The 20,172-nt window shown below is 45.0% G+C and overlaps 2 protein-coding genes across 3 annotated transcripts in view; both read right to left on the minus strand.

Moving 5' to 3' along the window:
• LOC115595755 (NACHT, LRR and PYD domains-containing protein 14-like) overlaps positions 1-20,172 on the minus strand; it is a 965,684-nt gene that overhangs the window by 668,604 nt on the left and 276,908 nt on the right.
• The window catches only part of LOC115595812 (PHD finger protein 21A-like), a 58,774-nt gene continuing 42,006 nt past the window's right edge, over positions 3,405-20,172 (minus strand). Inside the window, exon 4 of one of the 2 annotated variants that reach the window (XM_030440660.1) lies at positions 3,405-3,839. In XM_030440660.1, coding sequence (XP_030296520.1) covers positions 3,522-3,839 — 318 coding nt within the window. In that variant the 3' untranslated portion in view covers positions 3,405-3,521. The remainder of the gene's footprint in view (positions 3,840-20,172) is intronic. The other variant, XM_030440659.1, reaches the window with a different exon arrangement.

The raw sequence follows: 20,172 nt of genomic DNA on the forward strand, positions 1-20,172 counted from the left end.
GGATCAAAAGAACCTCCCCAAGAATCCCCAACACCCTCATATGGACCCATAGATCCCTTCTAGCAGAACCTTGAGTCCTCAAAGACCTGTGGAACCTCCCTGAAGCATCCGGACCTCATCGAGAACTTCTACAGTTCTCTCCAGCTTGATTCCAGAAAATCAAGAACGTTTTCCAAAAGCTAGAGAAACTCCTCAAGGACCAAAACATTTTCTAAGATCCCCAGAACCTTCTCCAGAACCCCTGAGGAAACCTTTATGATGTCCAGAACCTCTCCACTCCTAGAGAACATTACACAATCACTCCTGAGAACCTCCTCATGGATCACTGGAACTTTACTCTTGAAAGTTTACCAAGAACCCAAAGTGCCTCGTGACCAGTGGAACTTTCTCCAGGTCCTCATATCCTCCATAGTCAACAGAACCTGTTGAGTGTAAAGAACCTACAGAACATCCTCCTGAGGACCACTGAAATCATTTTCATAACCTGAAGCCTCCAGAAGGAACTCCAGAACTTCCTGAGTGACAGACGGGTGAACACTTCCTCTACCACCCTGAGAACCTTCACCAGGACTCCAGGAACACTTTGCTAGATGCTTGATTTTACAAGGAAAAATTAGCTTCCTGATTTTGAAACATCCTGACCCCTAAATATCCTGGAATACTCTAGAACCAGAACCAGAACTAGTTCTGGCCTCGAGGCTCAGTGTGTTCTGTTTTTTCTCTTCCTCTCAGCAGACACAAGAACTCATCACTGATCTGCAGGTTTTATGTGGCTGTAGTTGGTTCACGGCTCTGAGACGCAGCGTGGACCCTCACAGAGACCATCCAGGCGCATGTCGGCGATGACCTTGGCTGCTGTTTACAGAGGATGAAGACGTGTTTGGAGGGCGGCGGTGAGATGGAGAGCCATGAAGGAGATCAGAGTTACAGCAGCATCCTTCCTCCTCGCCTCTGTTTCTCTGCCTCAAGGTGTCCAACAGAACCGGACCTCCCATCAGTTTAACGACCAGAACCTCCTCGTACCTCAGTATCGTTCATCTCCAGCTCCACACGAGTGTTTCAGGATGACTTCTGATCATTTGTTTGGTTTATTTTATATCATCACTTTCATATTTCCATCTTTGACAATGTGAGTATTGTTTTATTGTTCAGGGAGACGTCACGACTAAATCCTCTAAACAGGAAGTTGAAGCAGCTGACGATCTTTTAAATAATCAACCTCAAGAAACCACAAAACTCTGAACCCAGAAACTTTTATTATGTGTAAATTCATGTTTTCGTAAAAAGAAAAGTTATTTAAGGAAGTTCTCTTTATGAACTTGATTCTCTTTAAACTAAATATTAATAAAACAAGATAAACGTCTCACTCTCAACCAAATTCTGTGAACAAACCTCCAGAATTAAAAAGTATCCAACAGTCATACTCAGATTAAAAAGTGAAGATCTCTCTTTAAAATGTTATTTTAGTAAAAGTGAAAGTCAACGACTGACTCAGGATCAGTCATTTTTATTCTGATTGTTGTAACTAATAACTAAAGTTATCAAACAAATATAATGAGAAAAGGTGAAGTACTCAAACTGCAGTGGAACAGTAAAGTAACAGAACATGAAAGTAGCTCCAGACTCGACCAGTACTCGAGTAAATGTACTCAGTTACATGTTATCACTGGAAACCTCTGCAGCAGAAATGAAACAAGACGAAGAAGATAAAAAAAGTTTGAATAAAGTCTGAATGTGTAGAACCAGCAGCTGTGTGTGTGTGTGTGTTGTGTGTGTGTGAGTGTGTGTGTGTGAGTGTGTGTGTGTGTGTGGTGTGTGTGGTGTGAGTGTGTGTGTGTCTGTGCGTGGTGTGTGTGTGTGTGTGTGTGTGTGTGTGTGTGTGTGTGTGTGTGTGTGTGTGTGTGTGTGCATGTGTGTGTGCGTGTGTGTGTCTGTGCGTGTGTGTGTGTGCGTGTGCGTGCGTGCGCGTGCGCGTGCGTGCGTGCGCGTGCGCGTGTGTGTCCTCTCTGAAACAATGCAGCTATAATGTGTGCACTCATGCAGAGCAGCAATCCCATTACACCTCATTATTGATCTCCAAATTAGTGGCCAGGTGGTCTGAGGGACCTGCTCCCCCCTCCCCCCCTCCCCTCAGTCCACACCTCTGATTGGCCGAGCCTTTATGACTCTCTATTGATGGAGGCAGGAGCGTGGAGGCCTGCGAGGGGTTTTTTTCTTTTTACAGCAGGCAGCTGTGTGAAGAACACCGTCGGCCATAAAGAGCCCGGAGACAATCCTGCTGCTGCCTGACCCCGTCACCTCCACCGTCACCTCCACCGCCACCTCCACCGCCACCTCCACCGCCACCGCCCGACAGGAGGGTGGAGGAGCGCAGGGAGGAGGAGGGAGGAGTGACACCGTGATGAAACGCAGCAGCGTTATCGCAGCAAACGTCTGCGTTTGTGTCGGAGCCTCAGACCTGTTCTGCATCCCAACCGGAGGACGAGACCGGGAACCAGCCAATCACAGAGCTCCGAGGAGCGGCTGGCCCCTCCCTGAACCTCAACCACCATTTAAATCCACAAATACTGTCAGAGTTCTCTCCTCCACGACTACTGATACTGTCTGCTCTCTCTGCTCTGTGACAGACAGCAGACTGAAACTGTTCTGCTGTTTCTCAGATCAATGATCAACCTGTGATTCTGACATATTACACAATAAACAACTCATAAAGAATAAACAACTAATAAAGAATAAACAACTCATAAAGAATAAACAACTCATCGATTCAATGAGAAAATAACTGACAGGTTTTTACTGCACGTGTGACTGAATGGATATTGATCGGACCGTTCTAACAGCTGCTGGTTGTGACTGACTGAAGGCGTTCTGTCACGCTCGCAGTAGAACTAATAAAGAGAGATCACGTGTCGTCTCTTCACGGAGGTTTTAAAGTTCACGTGTCTCTGCTGAGGATCTATCTGGAGGTGTCATGCTGACAGACATGTTCCATCTTCTCTAAGACGAGTTGATGGACGGACAGACAGAGGAATCATAAAGCCGGAGCCCGAGGGCCCCGCGGCTCGGCCCTCCTCCCTCTGTGGGGCCGTGCAATTACAGTAATAGTGTGGAGGCTGCCAGTGTGGAGCGTGAAGCTCTGATCCCCGGCTGTGTGCTGATGGAGGTGATGGTGCTGAATACAGAGCGTGGACCAGACTGTGGCCTGAATCCTAACAGACACTCAGACTGACAATACAACAGCAACCTTCTCCTGTTACAGCACACACCAGTACACAGCAACACACAACAACACACAACACACAACATCACACAACAACACACAACACACAACATCACACAACAACACACAACATCACACAACAACACAATATGTGTCTCATGTCAAAGTCAGTGCAGATTTATGCTCTCACTGTATCCACACTGTAGAAAGGTCCAGGATCATGAGGAAGACAGCAGGAGCTCTGGGCTGGAAGCTCGTTAATCAGAGAAACTGCACTGAACTTTATCTTCCTGCAGTGCTCTCACTGGCCCCTCCCCCCACACAGGTGTTCCAGGTGCTGTGATGTCAGAGGTTTTACCTGAGAAGGAGGCAGCTCTCCGGCTCTCCTGCTGCTGAACGGGTGGACTCCGGCCGCCGCCGCCCTGCAGCCCGTCTGGAGGTTGATGGGGGACGTCTGCAGCGGCTCCGAGCTCGCCGCCTTCTGTCCGTTAATATGTGCCGTCACCATGGAAACGGGAGCCTTGGCCGGCACCACGGAGATGGCGATGCCCTGGCTGGGAGGCTTGATGAGAGACAGCGGCTTCGTCGTCCCTACAGGACAACTTCTGACTGCCAGCTTCTGCACGGAGACACAGAGAGACGCGTTAAAGTATTTGTACACAGAGCACACTTCACTGCTGTTCTATAAAGAACTACAACACCCATCAGACAGTCTCATCTGTTCTCTAAAGAACTACAATACCCATCAGAGAGTCTCATATGTTCTCTAAAGAACTACAACACCCATCAGAGAGTCTCATCTGTTCTCTAAAGAACTACAATCAGGGTCTCATCAGTTCTCTAAAGAACTACAATACTCATCAGAGTCCCATCGGTTCTTCAAAGAACTACAACACCCATCAGTCTCATGTTCTCTAAAGAACTACAATACTCATCAGAGTCTCATATGTTCCTTAAAGAACTACAATACCCATCAGGGAGTCTCATCTGTTCTCTAAAGAACTACAACACCCATCAGGGTCTCATACGTTCTCTAAAGAACTACAACACCCATCAGAGAGTCTCATATGTTCTCTGAAGAACTACAACACCCATCAGAGAGTCTCATATGTTCTCTAAAGAACTACAACACCCATCAGAGAGTCTCATATGTTCTCTAAAGAACTACAATACCCATCAGAGAGTCTCATATGTTCTCTAAAGAACTACAACACCCATCAGAGAGTCTCACCTGTTCTTTAAAGAACTACAATCAGGGTCTCATATGTTCTTTAAAGAACTACAATACTCATCAGAGTCCCATCGGTTCTTCAAAGAACTACAACACCCATCAGTCTCATGTTCTCTAAAGAACTACAACACCCATCAGTCTCATGTTCTCTAAAGAACTACAACACCCATCAGTCTCATGTTCTCTAAAGAACTACAACACCCATCAGTCTCATGTTCTCTAAAGAACTACAATACCCATCAGTCTCATGTTCTCTAAAGAACTACAATACTCATCAGAGTCTCATATGTTCCTTAAAGAACTACAATACCCATCAGGGAGTCTCATCTGTTCTCTAAAGAACTACAACACCCATCAGGGTCTCATACGTTCTCTAAAGAACTACAATACTCATCAGAGTCTCATATGTTCTCTAAAGAACTACAATAATCATCAGGGTCTCATATGTTCCTTAAAGAACTACAATACCCATCAGTGTCATCTGTTCTCTAAAGAACTACAACACCCATCAGGGTCTCATACGTTCTCTAAAGAACTACAACACCCATCAGGGTCTCATACGTTCTCTAAAGAACTACAATAATCATCAGGGTCTCATATGTTCTTTAAAGAACTACAATACCCATCAGTGTCATCTGTTTTCTAAAGAACTACAATACCCATCAGAGTCTCATATGTTCTCTAAAGAACTACAACACCCATCAGTGTCTCATCGGTTCTCTAAAGAACTACAATACCCATCAGAGAGTCTCATCTGTTCCTTAAAGAACTACAATACCCATCAGTCATCACTCGTGTCTGTTCACAGGGAATAATAAAGTTTGTTTTGAGAAAAAGTAAAACCAGATGAAGTGAAACAAACAAACGAATGAATAAATAAAGAGAGAGGATGAACGAGTGAGTGGAACTACGACTGTTACTGAAGCTGATGTCACTGCAGCAGCAGCAGCAGCAGCAGCAGCAGCGGCTCTGCTGTCTGTGATGTGATGTGAAACACAATCAGACACACTGCTGCTGCTCCACTTGTCCTACAGTCCTCCCCACCAGACCGGCCTCATCATCATCATCACACACACACACACACACACACACACACACAGTCAGACCCCTCCCCCACCCAGCCATCCTCCTCCTCAGCCTGGAAAAGAAAAACACATCTTCCAAAGCAGAGATAAGTACATCTCGCTTTCCCCTCCGCTTCACCCTGGCACCACTGAAAAGAAGAGGCTCTCTAAATATTTTATATTCCATCCCACTGCCCTCCTCATCCCGCTGCTGCCTGTTTCATGCTTTCTGCGGACTACACAGGGTCTGTGGGTGAGGGGAGGGGGAGGGATTTCTTTCTCTGGCAGCAGCAGACAGTTTGTGCATCCTGCTGGAGAAGAAAATAAAGGATTTGTGTTGTGTGCAGGCGACGTGGCTCACAGAGCGTTTTCAGACCTCGGTGTCCCTCCTGGCTGCAGATACCATCTTTAAATACATCAGCAGAGAGTCGCTGTGACAAACAACATCAAATGTGGAGGAAGAAGGCGAGTTTAAATACGATTCTCATCACCAAAAGTTTCCCTTTCTCCATACGACTGATGCTAACAAGCTGAATTTATTTTTCCTGAGAGGAAACAACCTCACAAACAGAGCTCCCTGTTATCTGCTGAGAGGGGGTGAGGGGTGAGGGGGTGAGCACACTCATGTAGAGACGCTGCAATACCAACAAAGAAGTCCTCCTTAAAACACAGGCTGGAGCTTTAAGGTGGACTGGAGGTGTTTGACAGTTTCTACCGCAGCTTCCTGTTCTTCAGTTCATCAAGAACGCAGTTAATAATAAAGAACAGCGTGCTCTTATTTTGAAATAAAAGCAACACCAGTGAAGAGATTAAATCATTTGACTGAAGTAAAATTCCACTTATTCCAGTCAAAGGATTATATTTATGAATATGATTTTAAGTAACACAGTAAAACTTCATTATAACTCAACAGCTCACTAAATTGAGACATTTGTTAATGGAGTCTGGTGATTGAGCAGTTAACCAGCGAGCTACTTGGACAGCGACTTCCTGTTAGCGCTCTCAGAAACAACATCTTTAAACATGCCTCACAAATATAAAGTTCACAGTAACGTCACCAAACAGCTGCTCACTGTAGTTTTTATTAAACATACAGGAACAAACTGCATTAGTTGGGGATCGTGTTCAGCAGCAGATTATTGGTCAGTTTCTGGTTTCCAGAGCAGCTATTGGCTGATGTTTCAGCTTCATCATCTGAACGTTCTGGAGGATGTCTTCATACGTGTGCTGGGACAGCAGCCCTGCTCTCTGGTTACTGCTTATATAAGTGTGTGTGTGAACCTGCTGACTGTGAGAGAAGTAAAGCAACCCAGATTCTCTGACAGGAGAAGGGAAACTCTGTTCTAACCGAGCAGGCGACTCCACGGTTCTGCTTTTATTCACATGTTGTTATTTATTAATTCCCCTCGACAATGAGCGTGGTGGGCCCCATTGTTTCAGGGGATCAATGTAATCCACAGGCAGCCGGAGCAGCCGCCTCCATCAGGACCCAGGGGCCGCCGCTCGCCATTCAGCATTTGTTCGAGCCGGGGCACCTCTGATTGTCTCAAAGGTCACTCATTTAAAGCCTCTCCAGGCTGGAGAGCCGAGACTCGTCCCTCCTGGAGAGAGCCGAGGAGAAAGTGAATGAAGGGGGGAGACGCAGAGCGAGATGACAGCAGGTACCACAGAGCTCTTTAAACCACCTGGAATTAGAATAAAGGAGGATTTACTGAGAACAACAGAGAGCCTGCACCAGGATTCACCAGAGCTGCTCTGAACACACGATGCATGTTTCTGCCACGACAGAGCGCAGGAAGGACGAGGAGCTTCAAAACGTCACGCAGAGTCCAGAGAATGCGATCACACGTCTAATTGAATATCTGGAGCACGAGGTTCAGAGCACAAACAAGCGTCAGCTCCGAGGACGAGATGAAACAAGAAACGCTCTTCAAAAATGTACAGGTTTAAATAAGTCAACAAACAGAGAGCTCCAGATCCAAGCAGCCTCAGAAGTGTACGACACCGAGGCAGGAGCTGCAGGATAGAGCGGGTAATGATGTCATTAACAGACCGCTACACGATCATTAATGGACGGGTGAAGTTTCAGGCTGTTACTGACTACAGTAGTGTGAAAGTGATCCGTTGATTTATACTTTAAAAGCGTCCTAACTTGTTGAAATCCTAAAAGGTTTCTGCCTCTTGCAGCTGAAACTCCTTTAATACATGTTAATAATTAACCACACACGGAGCTTCAACCCCAAGTAAAAACATTTATATTATATAATTAATATTGCACCTTAATAGAAAACATAATTTAGTGTTTTGTGGTAACTGGGGAGTGATTTAAAGCCCCGACTGTCTTTAATAAACACAGAAGACTCTCGGGTCTTGATCAAAAGTTATGTATTTATGTCAAATAACAAATATTGAATGAATGATTTAAGTTCTGACATCAGTCTCAGACACTCAGGTCTGCTGGGAAGCGGTCGTAACTGGTCAAACCAGCAGGAGAACGGTGTTATTGTGCAGCTCATGGCATTTTTCTTTTTTCATCCGAGTGGCTAAAAGAGGCTTTGAGGATCCTGCAGGCCGACAGTAAGTGCTGTTAAATGACCTTCTGGGATTTTCAAAGACAGTCAGGGACTCATCTGGAAGGAAAGTGGACAGTGAGGGTCTGTGACCCGAATGTAATGGTGTCTCCGTCCACATCTCACCTCACTCTGGGTAAGATGGCTGACAAGCCACAAAATACAAAATGTCTGACTGGCATAAACCTTCTCTGAGTGACCACAGCGCTCTATATGCAAATACAGACTCCATGTTTCTACTCAGAGACAGAAAGAAGTTCATGTAGAACATTTGCTGAATGAACAAGAAGGTCCAAATAATGCAGAATGAGTCAGAGACAGAGTTTCACAGAGTTTATAAAGTGTCTCCAACTCAACAACTCACTAAACTGACACATTTGTTAAGGGAGTCTGGGGACTTTCTCCACGGGGACAAAGAAGTAGCCTATATTGTTACTGTTTAGTGTCTTTGTAACATGTGACATGTTTAGATCAATAACATGTTTCTTCTTTCATAAATGGAGTGTAAATGGTGAAATCAGTGTAAACAGTGTGTTCAAACAGCTGATCAATGTTGGCAGGTAAGACTTTAGCACTTTAGACACAGAAGCAGACAGGCTGGTACAGACATGCTGCCACAAACTGACACTTTTTACAAGGAGACAAACAACTTCAGCTGAAAGATTTAATGCTGAATTTACAACAAGGACACAATGAGTTACAATCTGTCACACACACAGTTTCACTATGTTTATAAAGCTTTAAGCTACTCAACCACTCCTTAAATTAGCCGATTTGTTAAGGGAGTCTGGTGAAAATGTGGTTAATAGTTGGCTTCATGTATCACATTTCATGCTGAATTTACAACAAGGACACAATGACTTACAATCTGTCACACACACAGTTTCACTACAATAGAAAGTTTGTTTTAACTCAACAACTCTTAAATCACCACATTTGTTAATGGAGTCTGGTGATGATGTGGTGAGGAGTTTAATGAAACAGTGTGTCTGCTGCTAACGGTGGCAGGCTAACAGAGACTGACATGTCATCTTTACACACTGAACCACCAGGACAGGTCACAAGTCTGCATGTATTTATGTATTGATCGATCTGAAGTCTGACTGAAGTTTGTAGCTTCATGTTTGCTGAAGTCGTTGTTTAACAAAAGGCTGATTTCTCTCTGCTGCATTACTGAAACCTTCATCTGAGAGTTCAGGACATGAATCTGACTTTATCACACCGTCTTCCTGAGCTCGTCTCTGTCCCAGGAGGCTCGGCGTCAACTCGATCTGAGCGTCCCGCTGCACGGTCACAATTAGATCATCCTGCAGCCTGCACCGCCTCACCATCACATCCTGGATGGAGGGATACTGCAGGTTTTGTCGCAATGACACACGCGACAGTCTGTCGGTGTCCCCTGAAGCCAGAAACACCTCTGGAGAGTCTCCCTGCTGGCTCGCAGCCACAGTGAGTCTCCATGCTGAACCTCCACCTCCACATGTGGGGCAGCGCGGCCGGTCCCCGACGGCCCCTCTGTGCCAAACTGGGCCAGGGGCCAGACTCTGTCCTGTGTGCCCCTGTTGATAAGCTGTCGCTCTGCCAGAGGGGGTTCACCTCCGCAGGAAATCAGTCCCACACTACAGCAGCCCAGTTCCAGTCTGGCACAGAACTGGGACCAGTCCATTCAGTCCAACACCGTCACCAGCAGCAGTCCAGTTCTGAACGGGTTCTATTACTGAGACTTTCTGCTCAATGAAAAATCAACTCTTGTGCTACGATGTGTTTATAATAATTGATTTACATGTTTTCAGGCTCTGCGATCGTCACACATGTCGATCAGTAAAGATCAACACAGAGTTGTTTATATCCTGACAAACTCTTCTTTAAACAGAAGAAGGTTTAAGAAGGTTTTAGCTCGACTTGATCCTGGTGTCTGTTTGCAGGTCAAATAATATTCACCTGAAATAAAAGATGGATCAGTGTGTTTTAAAGTCTGTCCAGAGTGAGCCCTCTTCACAAACACATCAATAAAGGATCTGTGGCAGTGTTATCAGCTCAGTTGTTCCTCTGCCAGTCAGCTGTCTGCTGATCAATACTGAGTTTAATGATCTGGACTGAAGGCTCAGTTTGATCGGATAGTAATAATATCGGCCCAAAATCTGTTACTGTTGTACAAATGTTTCCTTTTCAACTTTAATTTAAGATTTTTAGAAAAGATTCCGAAAAATGTTCAAACTTGTCAGTAAAAGTTGAGCTTCAACGTTCTGTGTCAGTATTTGAAGATGAACGATCTCAGCAGCAGGTCTGTGTAGTGGCGGCGCTCTCCTTCCAGAAGCTTCCTCAGCAGTTTGTTCATGTTCATGAAATTATAGATAAACTCTTAAAAAAGTCTTAAAAATGTAAATCTGAGGATGAATAATTTCAGGAGATCCATCGATCATGCAGATCTGCGACTGACGGGACCTCTGGTGAGATCTTGTCGGCTCAGATTAGAGACTCTCAGCTTGAACACTTGAGTACTCTTCACAGCTCGCTCCTGTCAGCGAGGTGAAATCCTTAAAGGAGCATTTCTTTATTGTCGTGTTGCTACAATGAAGGATGGAGCGTCTCCTCCATCACCGGGAGGAACCAGGACAGCCTGCAGCCGTCCGTCTCCTCGCCACCTTTCAGGACTGAAGGGCCTCGCTGGTAAATGGAGTGTAAACAAAGAAACCGTCTGGCAGCTGCACTGATGGAAATCTGAACAGCTACTAATGCGTTTTCCAGCGGCCCCGTTATCTCAAAGGCACACTATCAAAACAGAGTACATAATGAGTGGATAATCCCGCCCGCTCGCCGGAGCCGCAGTAAACAGCGGGCGCGTGACCTTAACGGTGGCCGTCAAGCGGCGGCAGCGCTCTCAATTAAATTCTGCCAGTCGAGTTCACAGATCGTCTGATATGTTCCTCTCAACAAGAAGAACATTATGAAGAGAAGGCATCTTAAAGGAGCAGTTCACCCAAATATTAAACTACTTCACAGTAAAACAGCATCACAGAATTCTCCAACAATTTACATTTTTGGCGGATTGCTCCTTTAAGATCTTTCTTTATTCACTCACTACCTTTCAAACCTTCATTTATAATCCTTCAGTTTCCACGTCGGTTTACAAACCAAACCTCTAGTTTTGTTTTTGGCTCCTAAATTCCCGACTTCTTAAAGCTGTAGCTGCTGAAACTGAAGAAATTAAATCAGATTTAGAGGTTTTTCTAGATGATCTCAGCTGATCTGGATCGTTATCTGGACAGTTAAGACAGAACAATGATCTGACGACTGGCTCCACATGGACTGATGTGTCTCAGAGACTCATGTTCACACAGTTGGAGGTGATTTGCTCCACTTTGATGTTCACCAGCTCGGAATCGGACAATACGGCGACGTGAATCATCGCCAGTTAACGCGTGTAGCTGCAGAAAATTGGGCGTGCATCAGAAAACCCATTCCCCATCATCACGGTGTCCGGGCGTCATTAGAGCGTCTGAGGATGAAAGGTGAGCAGCGAGCGGACGCTGATGAAAGCCGCCACCGCCCGCGTCTAAATGAACTGAGACGTATGGAGGACAGAGCTCGTTAAGACGCTGCCCTTTACCACGTTATTAAGACTGTTTCCCATCTGGTGTGATGCAGCGGTGGACACGCTCTGGATGAAAGTCACTGGCCGTCCTTGTAGCTTCATGTGGATTCATTTTGGACACGAATCTCCACATCTGCTCAACAATATATAAGAGCGCTCCCCTGGACCCGAGTCTTTTATCTGTCAGGCACCTTTTAACCGACTCTGCTGGTGTTACAGAATTACAGGCACTCTGTTTGTCTCCGTGGTGTTTTCTTTAGCACCCTGTGTACATTAGAGGCTCTGAAATCCAGACCTGAGGGGCTTTAATGGCACGTTATGTGCAATCAGCTCCTCCCTCAGAGGCACTCGTGTGAGCCTGGAGGTGACGAGGACCGCGCTGTTTGGCAGCCGGCCCGAAAGTCATCAGAAGCTGAGTGATCCGATCACAAGTGGACAGTTAAGTACAGGTGTGAATCTCCCCAAGATGCACTGAGGACGTTTCTCTCTGTGAGCAGTGTGAACGCACATGTGGCCACACTGAAGCAGCACCTGTGACGAACCTCAACATCACCAGACTCCATTAACAAATGTGGTGATTTTAAGAGTCGTTGAGTTAAAACAAACTTTCTAACGTAGTGAAACTGTGTGTGTGACAGATTGTAACTCATTGTGTCCTTGTTGTAAATTCAGCATTAAATGTGATACATGAGGCCGACTATTAACCAAAACATCACCAGACTCCCTTAACAAATCAGCTAATTTAAGGAGTTGCTGAGTAGCGTAAAGCTTTATAAACATTATGAAACTGTGTGTGTGACAGATTGTAAGTCATTGTGTCCTTGTTGTAAATTCAGCATTAAATCTTTCAGCTGAAGTTGTTTGTCTCCTTGTAAAAAGTGTCAGTTTGTGGCAGCATGTCTGTACCAGCCTGTCTGCTTCTGTGTCTAAAGTGCTAAAGTCTTACCTGCCAACATTGATCAGCTGTTTGAACACACTGTTTACACTGATGTCACCATTTACACTCCATTTATGAAAGAAGAAACATGTTATTGATCTAAACATGTCACATGTTACAAAGACACTAAACAGTAACAATATTGGCTACTTCTTTGTCCCCGTGGAGAAAGTCCCCAGACTCCCTTAACAAATGTGTCAGTTTAGTGAGTTGTTGAGTTGGAGACACTTTATAAACTCTGTGAAACTCTGTCTCTGACTCATTCTGCATTATTTGGACCTTCTTGTTAATTCAGCAAATGTTCTACATGAACTTCTTTCTGTCTTCGAGTAGAAACATGGTGTTTGAGGCAAACTGTGTTTCAATATTTATGCTTTAAACTCACTGACTTCAGATCTCAAGGCATCGAGAGCAGTTCGTAAAAATATATTTTCTGTAGCTGCAGTGAAAGTGAATGAATGAATTCAGAATGAGACAGATTCAATAACGCTGAAAGCTTCAGCTGATCAGCTCTGTGTTGTAGGTGTTCAGCCTCTGTATGAAGTGTTAATTGTCAGTGCTGCTGCTGCTTTGCTTCGTCTGGCAGCAGATAACGATCACATTAAAATGTTCATTACGCAGACAAACAAACACACGGAGGCGTCCGGCTGAACTTTACTCTCAGTGTCACTTTCAGGCAGCAGAATTAAATCCTGACTCCTCATTTCCTCCCACAGAATGAATCTGATCGTGGTCAGTCTCCGCCCGTCACACCGCCAGCGGACAATAAATCCATTTAAATGCAAATCAAACGCGCCCCGAGTCTAATTTTCTCCATGTGAAACAGAGTTCATTGGAATGTGACACACGGCGGCAGGAAATGTCGACGAACCAGCGCTGAAAGGATCAATCGATGTATTGATTAGCGGATGGATGACATCTCAGATCATTAATCATTTAACAGATGTTTAACTACAAATAGTTGATGGATCCAGATCAAATGTAAAGACTGTCTCTGCTTACCGGCCCAAAGTCAAATCACAGCTGCTGCTGAAACATCTGGAGCACAAACCGGGTTTCAGGCTCGTTTGAACCGGTTCAGCCTGAAGTTCTGTCAGTGCTCCTGTCATTAATCTGGACGAGTCTGAACACAGTGAAATATTTATCTTTCAGAGAAAATAAGGTCGGCCGATGAGCTGCAGCTGCTTCTGTTAGCTGTCATGTCGTCTAACATGGTCCAAGTTCAAATCTAATAAAATCACTGGAAATGACGCTGAACACGTGTTTTTCTGAGGGAATATTCAGGTAAATATTATTCATTATTCGTTAAAACATCAGAAACAAGAGCTGAGCTGGAAACAGACGGTTCAAAGAGCAAAACACAGAAATCTGCACAAACTTGCATCATTTCCAAGTTTGAGGGCTCAATTATACTTTATGTTGCCAGTTTTTAAATTTTAGTGGCAACAAGCACCAAAACCCAGAGAGAGAGAAATCCTCCTTTATAGAGCTGCGGCTTTAAACTGACAGCCAGCGAACAAACTAACCAACAACACAACGTGGACACAAATCAGAACATAACCTCCTCCTAAAATTAAACAGCCTCCAGTTTTCCTACATCTGTGTTTTTAAAAACCACTTCAGAAAAAATTAAAACGATCTCCTAAAATAACTAAAATGATATTTCTCATCCTTTCCTAATGATTCCAGAGTCAACAGTAGTTTGGCTGCACGCAGAGATAAAAAGCTCTGCTGACTCAAAGACACAAACTTTAATTAGAAACACAGAATTAGTGACAGTGCTCCTTCAATCGATCAATGCTCTAATCACTTGTTTGTTTCTCCGCTGCCTTCAGCTTCTTTGATCACTTCTGGAGGAGAGAATAACGCGTCCTATCACAGCCGCAGCATCAAACTCCCGTTTGTTTATCATCAATTAACTTTTCAGCAAAGTGCCCAGAAGAGATCTCGCCGCCTGAATGCCAAAACAGAAACAGAACCGCCTGAGCCGGGCCTGCTGCGACTCTCCAGCTATCGCCGCCATCATCGCCCAAATCTCAATCGCCAATCTATGCTAATTAGGTTTTCAGAAGCGACAGCGCCGCTGCGCCGCTCGGATGAATGGAAGTTGATAAAAGATGTGAGTGTTGGCTGGAAGGGTTGAAACGGGTCTTCTTCTGCGTCAGACCCGTTCCAGCCGGCGCCGCAGAGCACGGCACGTGTTGATTGGTTGCGAGGCTGAAATGTGACGGAGGGTGTTGTGACACGCTGACGCCGCTGCTGTTCTCACCGCAGCTCCTCTCAATAAAGAATAAATGATCAAACGTCCCCTCCTCTGCTTTTATTACCACGTTAACAGCGTGTCAGCCGGCTGGTGTCTGAGCCTGCCACTGCAGTCCGAGGTGATGTTCGCTGAGAGGCTGAGAGGACGTCTGTCTCTGTCTCACGGCCTCACAGAGGAATGTTGCTATAGAGACTCCATCACATGGCAGCCCACACAGCAGGAGGGCCGCCGTGTAAATGACTACAAGCAGAGGAAGATGGAACCAGTGAAGAAGAAGAAGCCTGATTTGACACAACGCTCTCGGGGTTTGTCATTAAAAGCTCAGTTTGTGTTCCGCGTGCACGCCACGGCCGCTTCCTGTCACTTCCCATCAGCCTCAGGGAGAGAGGCGGGGCTTCACCTCGCCGTCTACAGCCAGGAACAGGCCCAGCTGATGCTTTTACTCTGAAGGGACGGCTTGTCTTCCTGTCTGAGCAGGCTGCTGTCCTGTTTGAGTTCCTGGATCAATACAGTGTTAAAGCTGCACTCTCCTGATCAGGTTTCATGTCAATCTTGAATTCAAACATTTATTCATGTAAATTAAAACATAATCAGTTTTACTCTGAGCTGAAACCAGAGAATGGTTCCAGAAAGGTCGACACAATAAGAGATTACAGTACGGCTGCAACGATTCATCGATCATCATCAAATATTCAACTGAGTCATTTTGTAAGGAAATAAAAGTCAAAATTCTGATTCCAGCTTTTTAAATGTGAATATTTTCTGGCTTCTGATGTTAACAGAACTCTGAAATCATTAACTTTGTTTTTTGTATTATTATTCTAATCATCAATAACCAGATTCTGAGTAATATTTGAGGGATAAAACATCAGAATTCTGATTAAAGCTCGTTAAATGTGAATATTTTCTGTCCTCTCTGAGACAGTAAACTGCAGATCTTTGTGTTGTGGACGAAACTTTTTCACCATGATGTGTTCGTACAACTAAGAAGAGTCTCTAATCATCTCTAAAAGCTTTCTGAGCTCAGTTTCAGCTTCAGCTGCCACAGAAAGATGTCAGCGTGGATGAAGACGTCTTACATCTGGCCTGGTGTTCAGTCAGACATCAGTCGACACGTGGAAACAGGGCGAGTGGTTTAAAACGTGTCTCTTTAGCGTGGACTCGGCCGACCGGACATTTAATCAGCACCACTGACGTCTCCTGCTGCTCTTTCTGCCATTTTTCATCCTGTGATTATCTGCGATTAGGAGCCGAGAGTGGAGATGATCAGTGCGCTCAGCGGCAGCTCTATAATTTCTCCTCCGCTCTTCACTTAATATAGAGTTTGACCTTTGAGCAGCTGGTGATTGTCGCCGCCGCTGGTCAATATTCGGCGCTCTCGCTGAAGGTGTGCGAGCCCGTCGGCTCGGCAAATAAATGTCTTCATTAGAGCGGCGGCCCCGAGCGGCGGCGGCTCCTCTCCATGATGTTCACATCATTCCTGCTTCAGCCGGTGATTTGCTTTGGCCTCAGATAAACGCTGAGGGAGCGCCATGTTTCTCAGGCGACAGGAAGTGTTTCAACATGGACCCAGAGTTCTGATGGTTCTGATGGTTCTGGTGGTTCTGTGTTTGACTGACAGGTGGTGAGGTGGTCTCTTCTCTCATTGGTGGGATTGCTGCCGACAGTCACTCAGCTTCTGTCCTCTACATCTCTGTTCTCACTGATAACACATCAACATGTCAGGATGATGTCACCGTGCTGCCTTCAGGGCCCAGCTCCACGTTTGAAATCAGCATTATTCTAATCAATTATTCCTTCATGATACTCATTCAGCTCTGCGCTCAGTTAATTAACTTTGATTCTTCAGTTTTGCGGTCTTTACCTTTAAATTATGCACCTGATCTTTAAATAATTGGTGCCATCAAATCTAATGAATTCCTTCAAATTAAAAGTGTATGATGTAAGTTTCAGTGCGTCCGTCCCCTCGACACCTCTCGCCTCGGGACTGACTCTGACTTTCCTTCCACTCCAGTGGGTTCAGCACTGAGATGTATTGTTGACGTGCGTTAAAACAGTGTTAAAGGATAAAAGATGGTGATACTGTGATACATAAAACCTCAGCTTCAAGGTTCAGACCTCATCATGGCTGAGAGGAGGAGGACGAGGAGTAAATGAAGTCATTCCAGACCATGATTTAGTCATCCGAGGGCACAAATTATTAATTTGAGGGAACGAATCCAGTCATTTGAGGGTATGAAGTACTAAATTGAGTGAATAAAAAGTTATTTAAGGGGGTGATTTAAAATTTGAGGGGACAAATTACTAATCTAAAGGAAGGATTTATCTCCCTCAGGGTTCTGTTGTTGTCAGACGCCTGCACCAGTGTAAAACAGTGATTTTACTGAAGGTCGTAAACGCTAAACGATCATTTCTGAGCAGCAATCAGAGCGGCGGCGGCGGCGGCGGCGGCTCACACCGGAGCAGCGTCCTGATGACAGAGACGGATCGAGGGGCTGAACCAGACCAATCAGAGGAGGGACCATTATTTTGAAATTCATCCATTTAGCATGTTTTTCCTGAGACGCTGTAGAAGGAGACGTAAATGTAAAAAGTCAGCTCTCCCCTCTGTCATGAACAGCCTCACATATGGCCGCGCAAACAGACACGTTATTAATTCAGCCTCTTGTTGGCAGAGGGGCGCCGAGCTGAGAGCACTAGACCAGGACCAGAGGGGGTCTGAGGGAGTCCAACTGGCCTGTGGGAAGCCTCGGTGCCAGGGTCGGCGCCCCGCGCTCGCTGCAGAGAAAACAAGCGTTTAACATGTTGGATTAGCCGGGATTAAGGACATCTGTTGAGCAAAACGAGGCGCTTCTGTTGGTTTTATCTTTCCTGCTGCGACGGCGAAGAGCGAACCAGGAGGCACGAGGAACGAGGAGTGAAAGTCTGGAAGTCACCGGGGAAATGTTACAGCGCAGGGAGAGTCAGGAATTAGTTTCAGTAGTTTTCACTTGTGTGGGAGTTTAACTTCTACTCTTTCACTCCCTGAGACCTGTTTTATAAAAGAGTCTGTAGGTTAAAAGATCCTCGAATAGGAAACAGGACTCGAGTTTCAGCTGCCAAAATGCAAATCAGATCATATCTGGAGTCGACTGGAGTGCTGATAACTTCTCCAGTCATAGTTTACGTTGAATATTTAGTGTTTTATTTGACTGATGAGGATCCTCACTGGCTTTCTCTTCTTTCTCTGGTGTGAACGACTCAAAATGAGATGCTGCTGTTGGTTTTTATCTTTGTGATTATAAAGAACGGACCAGAAAGTCAGAAAGTCAGCAGGAGGAAGTTATCACAGCTGAGGGAGATTTAGTGACTCTGGAGGAGTCTGAACTTCTACTTCACATCGTTTCAAGACGGGAGCTGATTGTTGTTCGCTTCTCGATCATCTCAAAGTTCAACTGTTAGAAAACAAACAGAGCTGCAGCATTCTGCTGAACAACTGAAGCAGCTGAGACTTGATTTAAACATCAGATGTCTGTAACACATCACAACCTGATCTGAGAGCAGATTTACACTTTAACACTTTTAGCTCAGCAGCTACAGTGAAGACTGGAAGATTTCAGCTTTAAAACAGAGTAAATAACGTCGTTTTGAATCAACACACCCAGAAGAAGGTGAGAACTGACAGACACGCATTTACTTTCTGATGGCTGGATGAGAAGAGTGGTACCAGCTTAGCTTAGCTTAGCTTAGCTTAGCTTAGCTTAGCTTAGCTTAGAGACTGGAAGCAGGGGGAAACTGCTAGCCAGGTTCTGTCTGTAGCTCTCTGATAAACATGTTACATCAGGTTTATTTTGTCAGTATTTTAAGAGATTTTAACAGCAAAAATTTTCAACAGTAAAGATTAAAGGTCTTTAGGTTTTACACAGTGTGGAAACGTCAACTCACTTTATTCATTAACTTCTTTATTGTTGTAATTGTTTGCTCCATAATATTAATCAAGTAGCAGGAGCTGAAGTCACCAAACTGTCCACAGCCGGATTCATTCAGTTTATAATACAATTAAAACCAAAATATGACAAATTCAGTTCCTCAGGTTTACAGGAAATCAGCAACATCATCTTGATTTTCAGTAAATTATTTGGATCTTTTTAAACCATTTTACAACAATAACAAGTGAAATCAGTTCCCTAAAGTGGAGCTGAAGTCACCAAACTGTCCTGAACCTTAAATACTCAGCACTCAGAAAGCAAATCATCACACTGAGAAGCTAAAACGAGGAATTGTTTGACATCTTCTGTCTTATATTAATTAAACTAATCATCAATCAACTGGAGATTTCTGCTCCAGGTTCCAGACAGTGAAGGAGCGTCTGTCCTTTCATTTACCTCTCTGCTGAAATTACTTCTACCCCCTCCGGTTAATATATGCACACACACACACACACAATGATGTTATTCACTCTGTGCAGTTAAATCAAACTTAAACTGGTGACAGAAGTAGAAACGAACAGAACTCACAGCTCAGCAGAGGAAACCCGGCGCGTGTTGGTCTCTGACGTCCGATCTAAAGTGAAGTGAACTAAAGGCCTCGTCACCTCCGATCAGCTCTCTGAGCACCAAACGTCAGCGATGGAGGGACAGAGGAGGAGGAAGAGGAGGAGGGGGACAGCTGGGGAGGCTGGGGAGGCTGGGGGAGGAGGCTGAGGCCGGGGGAGGAGGCTGAGGCTGGGGGAGGAGGCTGAGGCTGGGGGAGGAGGCTGAGGCTGGGGGAGGAGCTGAGCTGGAGGCCAGCAGATGGACCCCCGCAAACAATAGAGTCAGACAGATGCAGCCACAAAGAGCAGAGACCACACACACAACACACACACACACACACACACACACACACACACACACACACACACACACACACACACACACGGCCTCTGAGTGTGAGGCTGCAGTTCCTCTGTCGGCCACCAGGAGTTCAAACACAAACTGAAAACTTTCATCTGAATATTCAAACTGAATCAGATGGAGATGTTTTCAGGCTGAGCTGCGTCTCTCTCGACTGGGCCACAAATCAAAGATCGTGATACTCTGGACCACATGTGGACCGGTTCTGGACCAGAAACTGACTTTCTTGAATCAAGAAAGAAAAGAAAAGTGCATAATTTGGAAAAATGACTTGATTTTAGGATATAAATGTGACACTTCTGCATTAAATTGTCTAAAAACGACTCAAACTTTGTTCTATATTTTCCTGGTACTCAGACTTAGACCTGAAGTTCCTTTAATTCTTCTGTTTCTGTCATTTATCATCATTTCTTTGGTG

The sequence above is a fragment of the Sparus aurata genome, chromosome 14 (assembly GCF_900880675.1).
Source record: "Sparus aurata chromosome 14, fSpaAur1.1, whole genome shotgun sequence".
Lineage (NCBI taxonomy): Eukaryota > Metazoa > Chordata > Actinopteri > Spariformes > Sparidae > Sparus > Sparus aurata.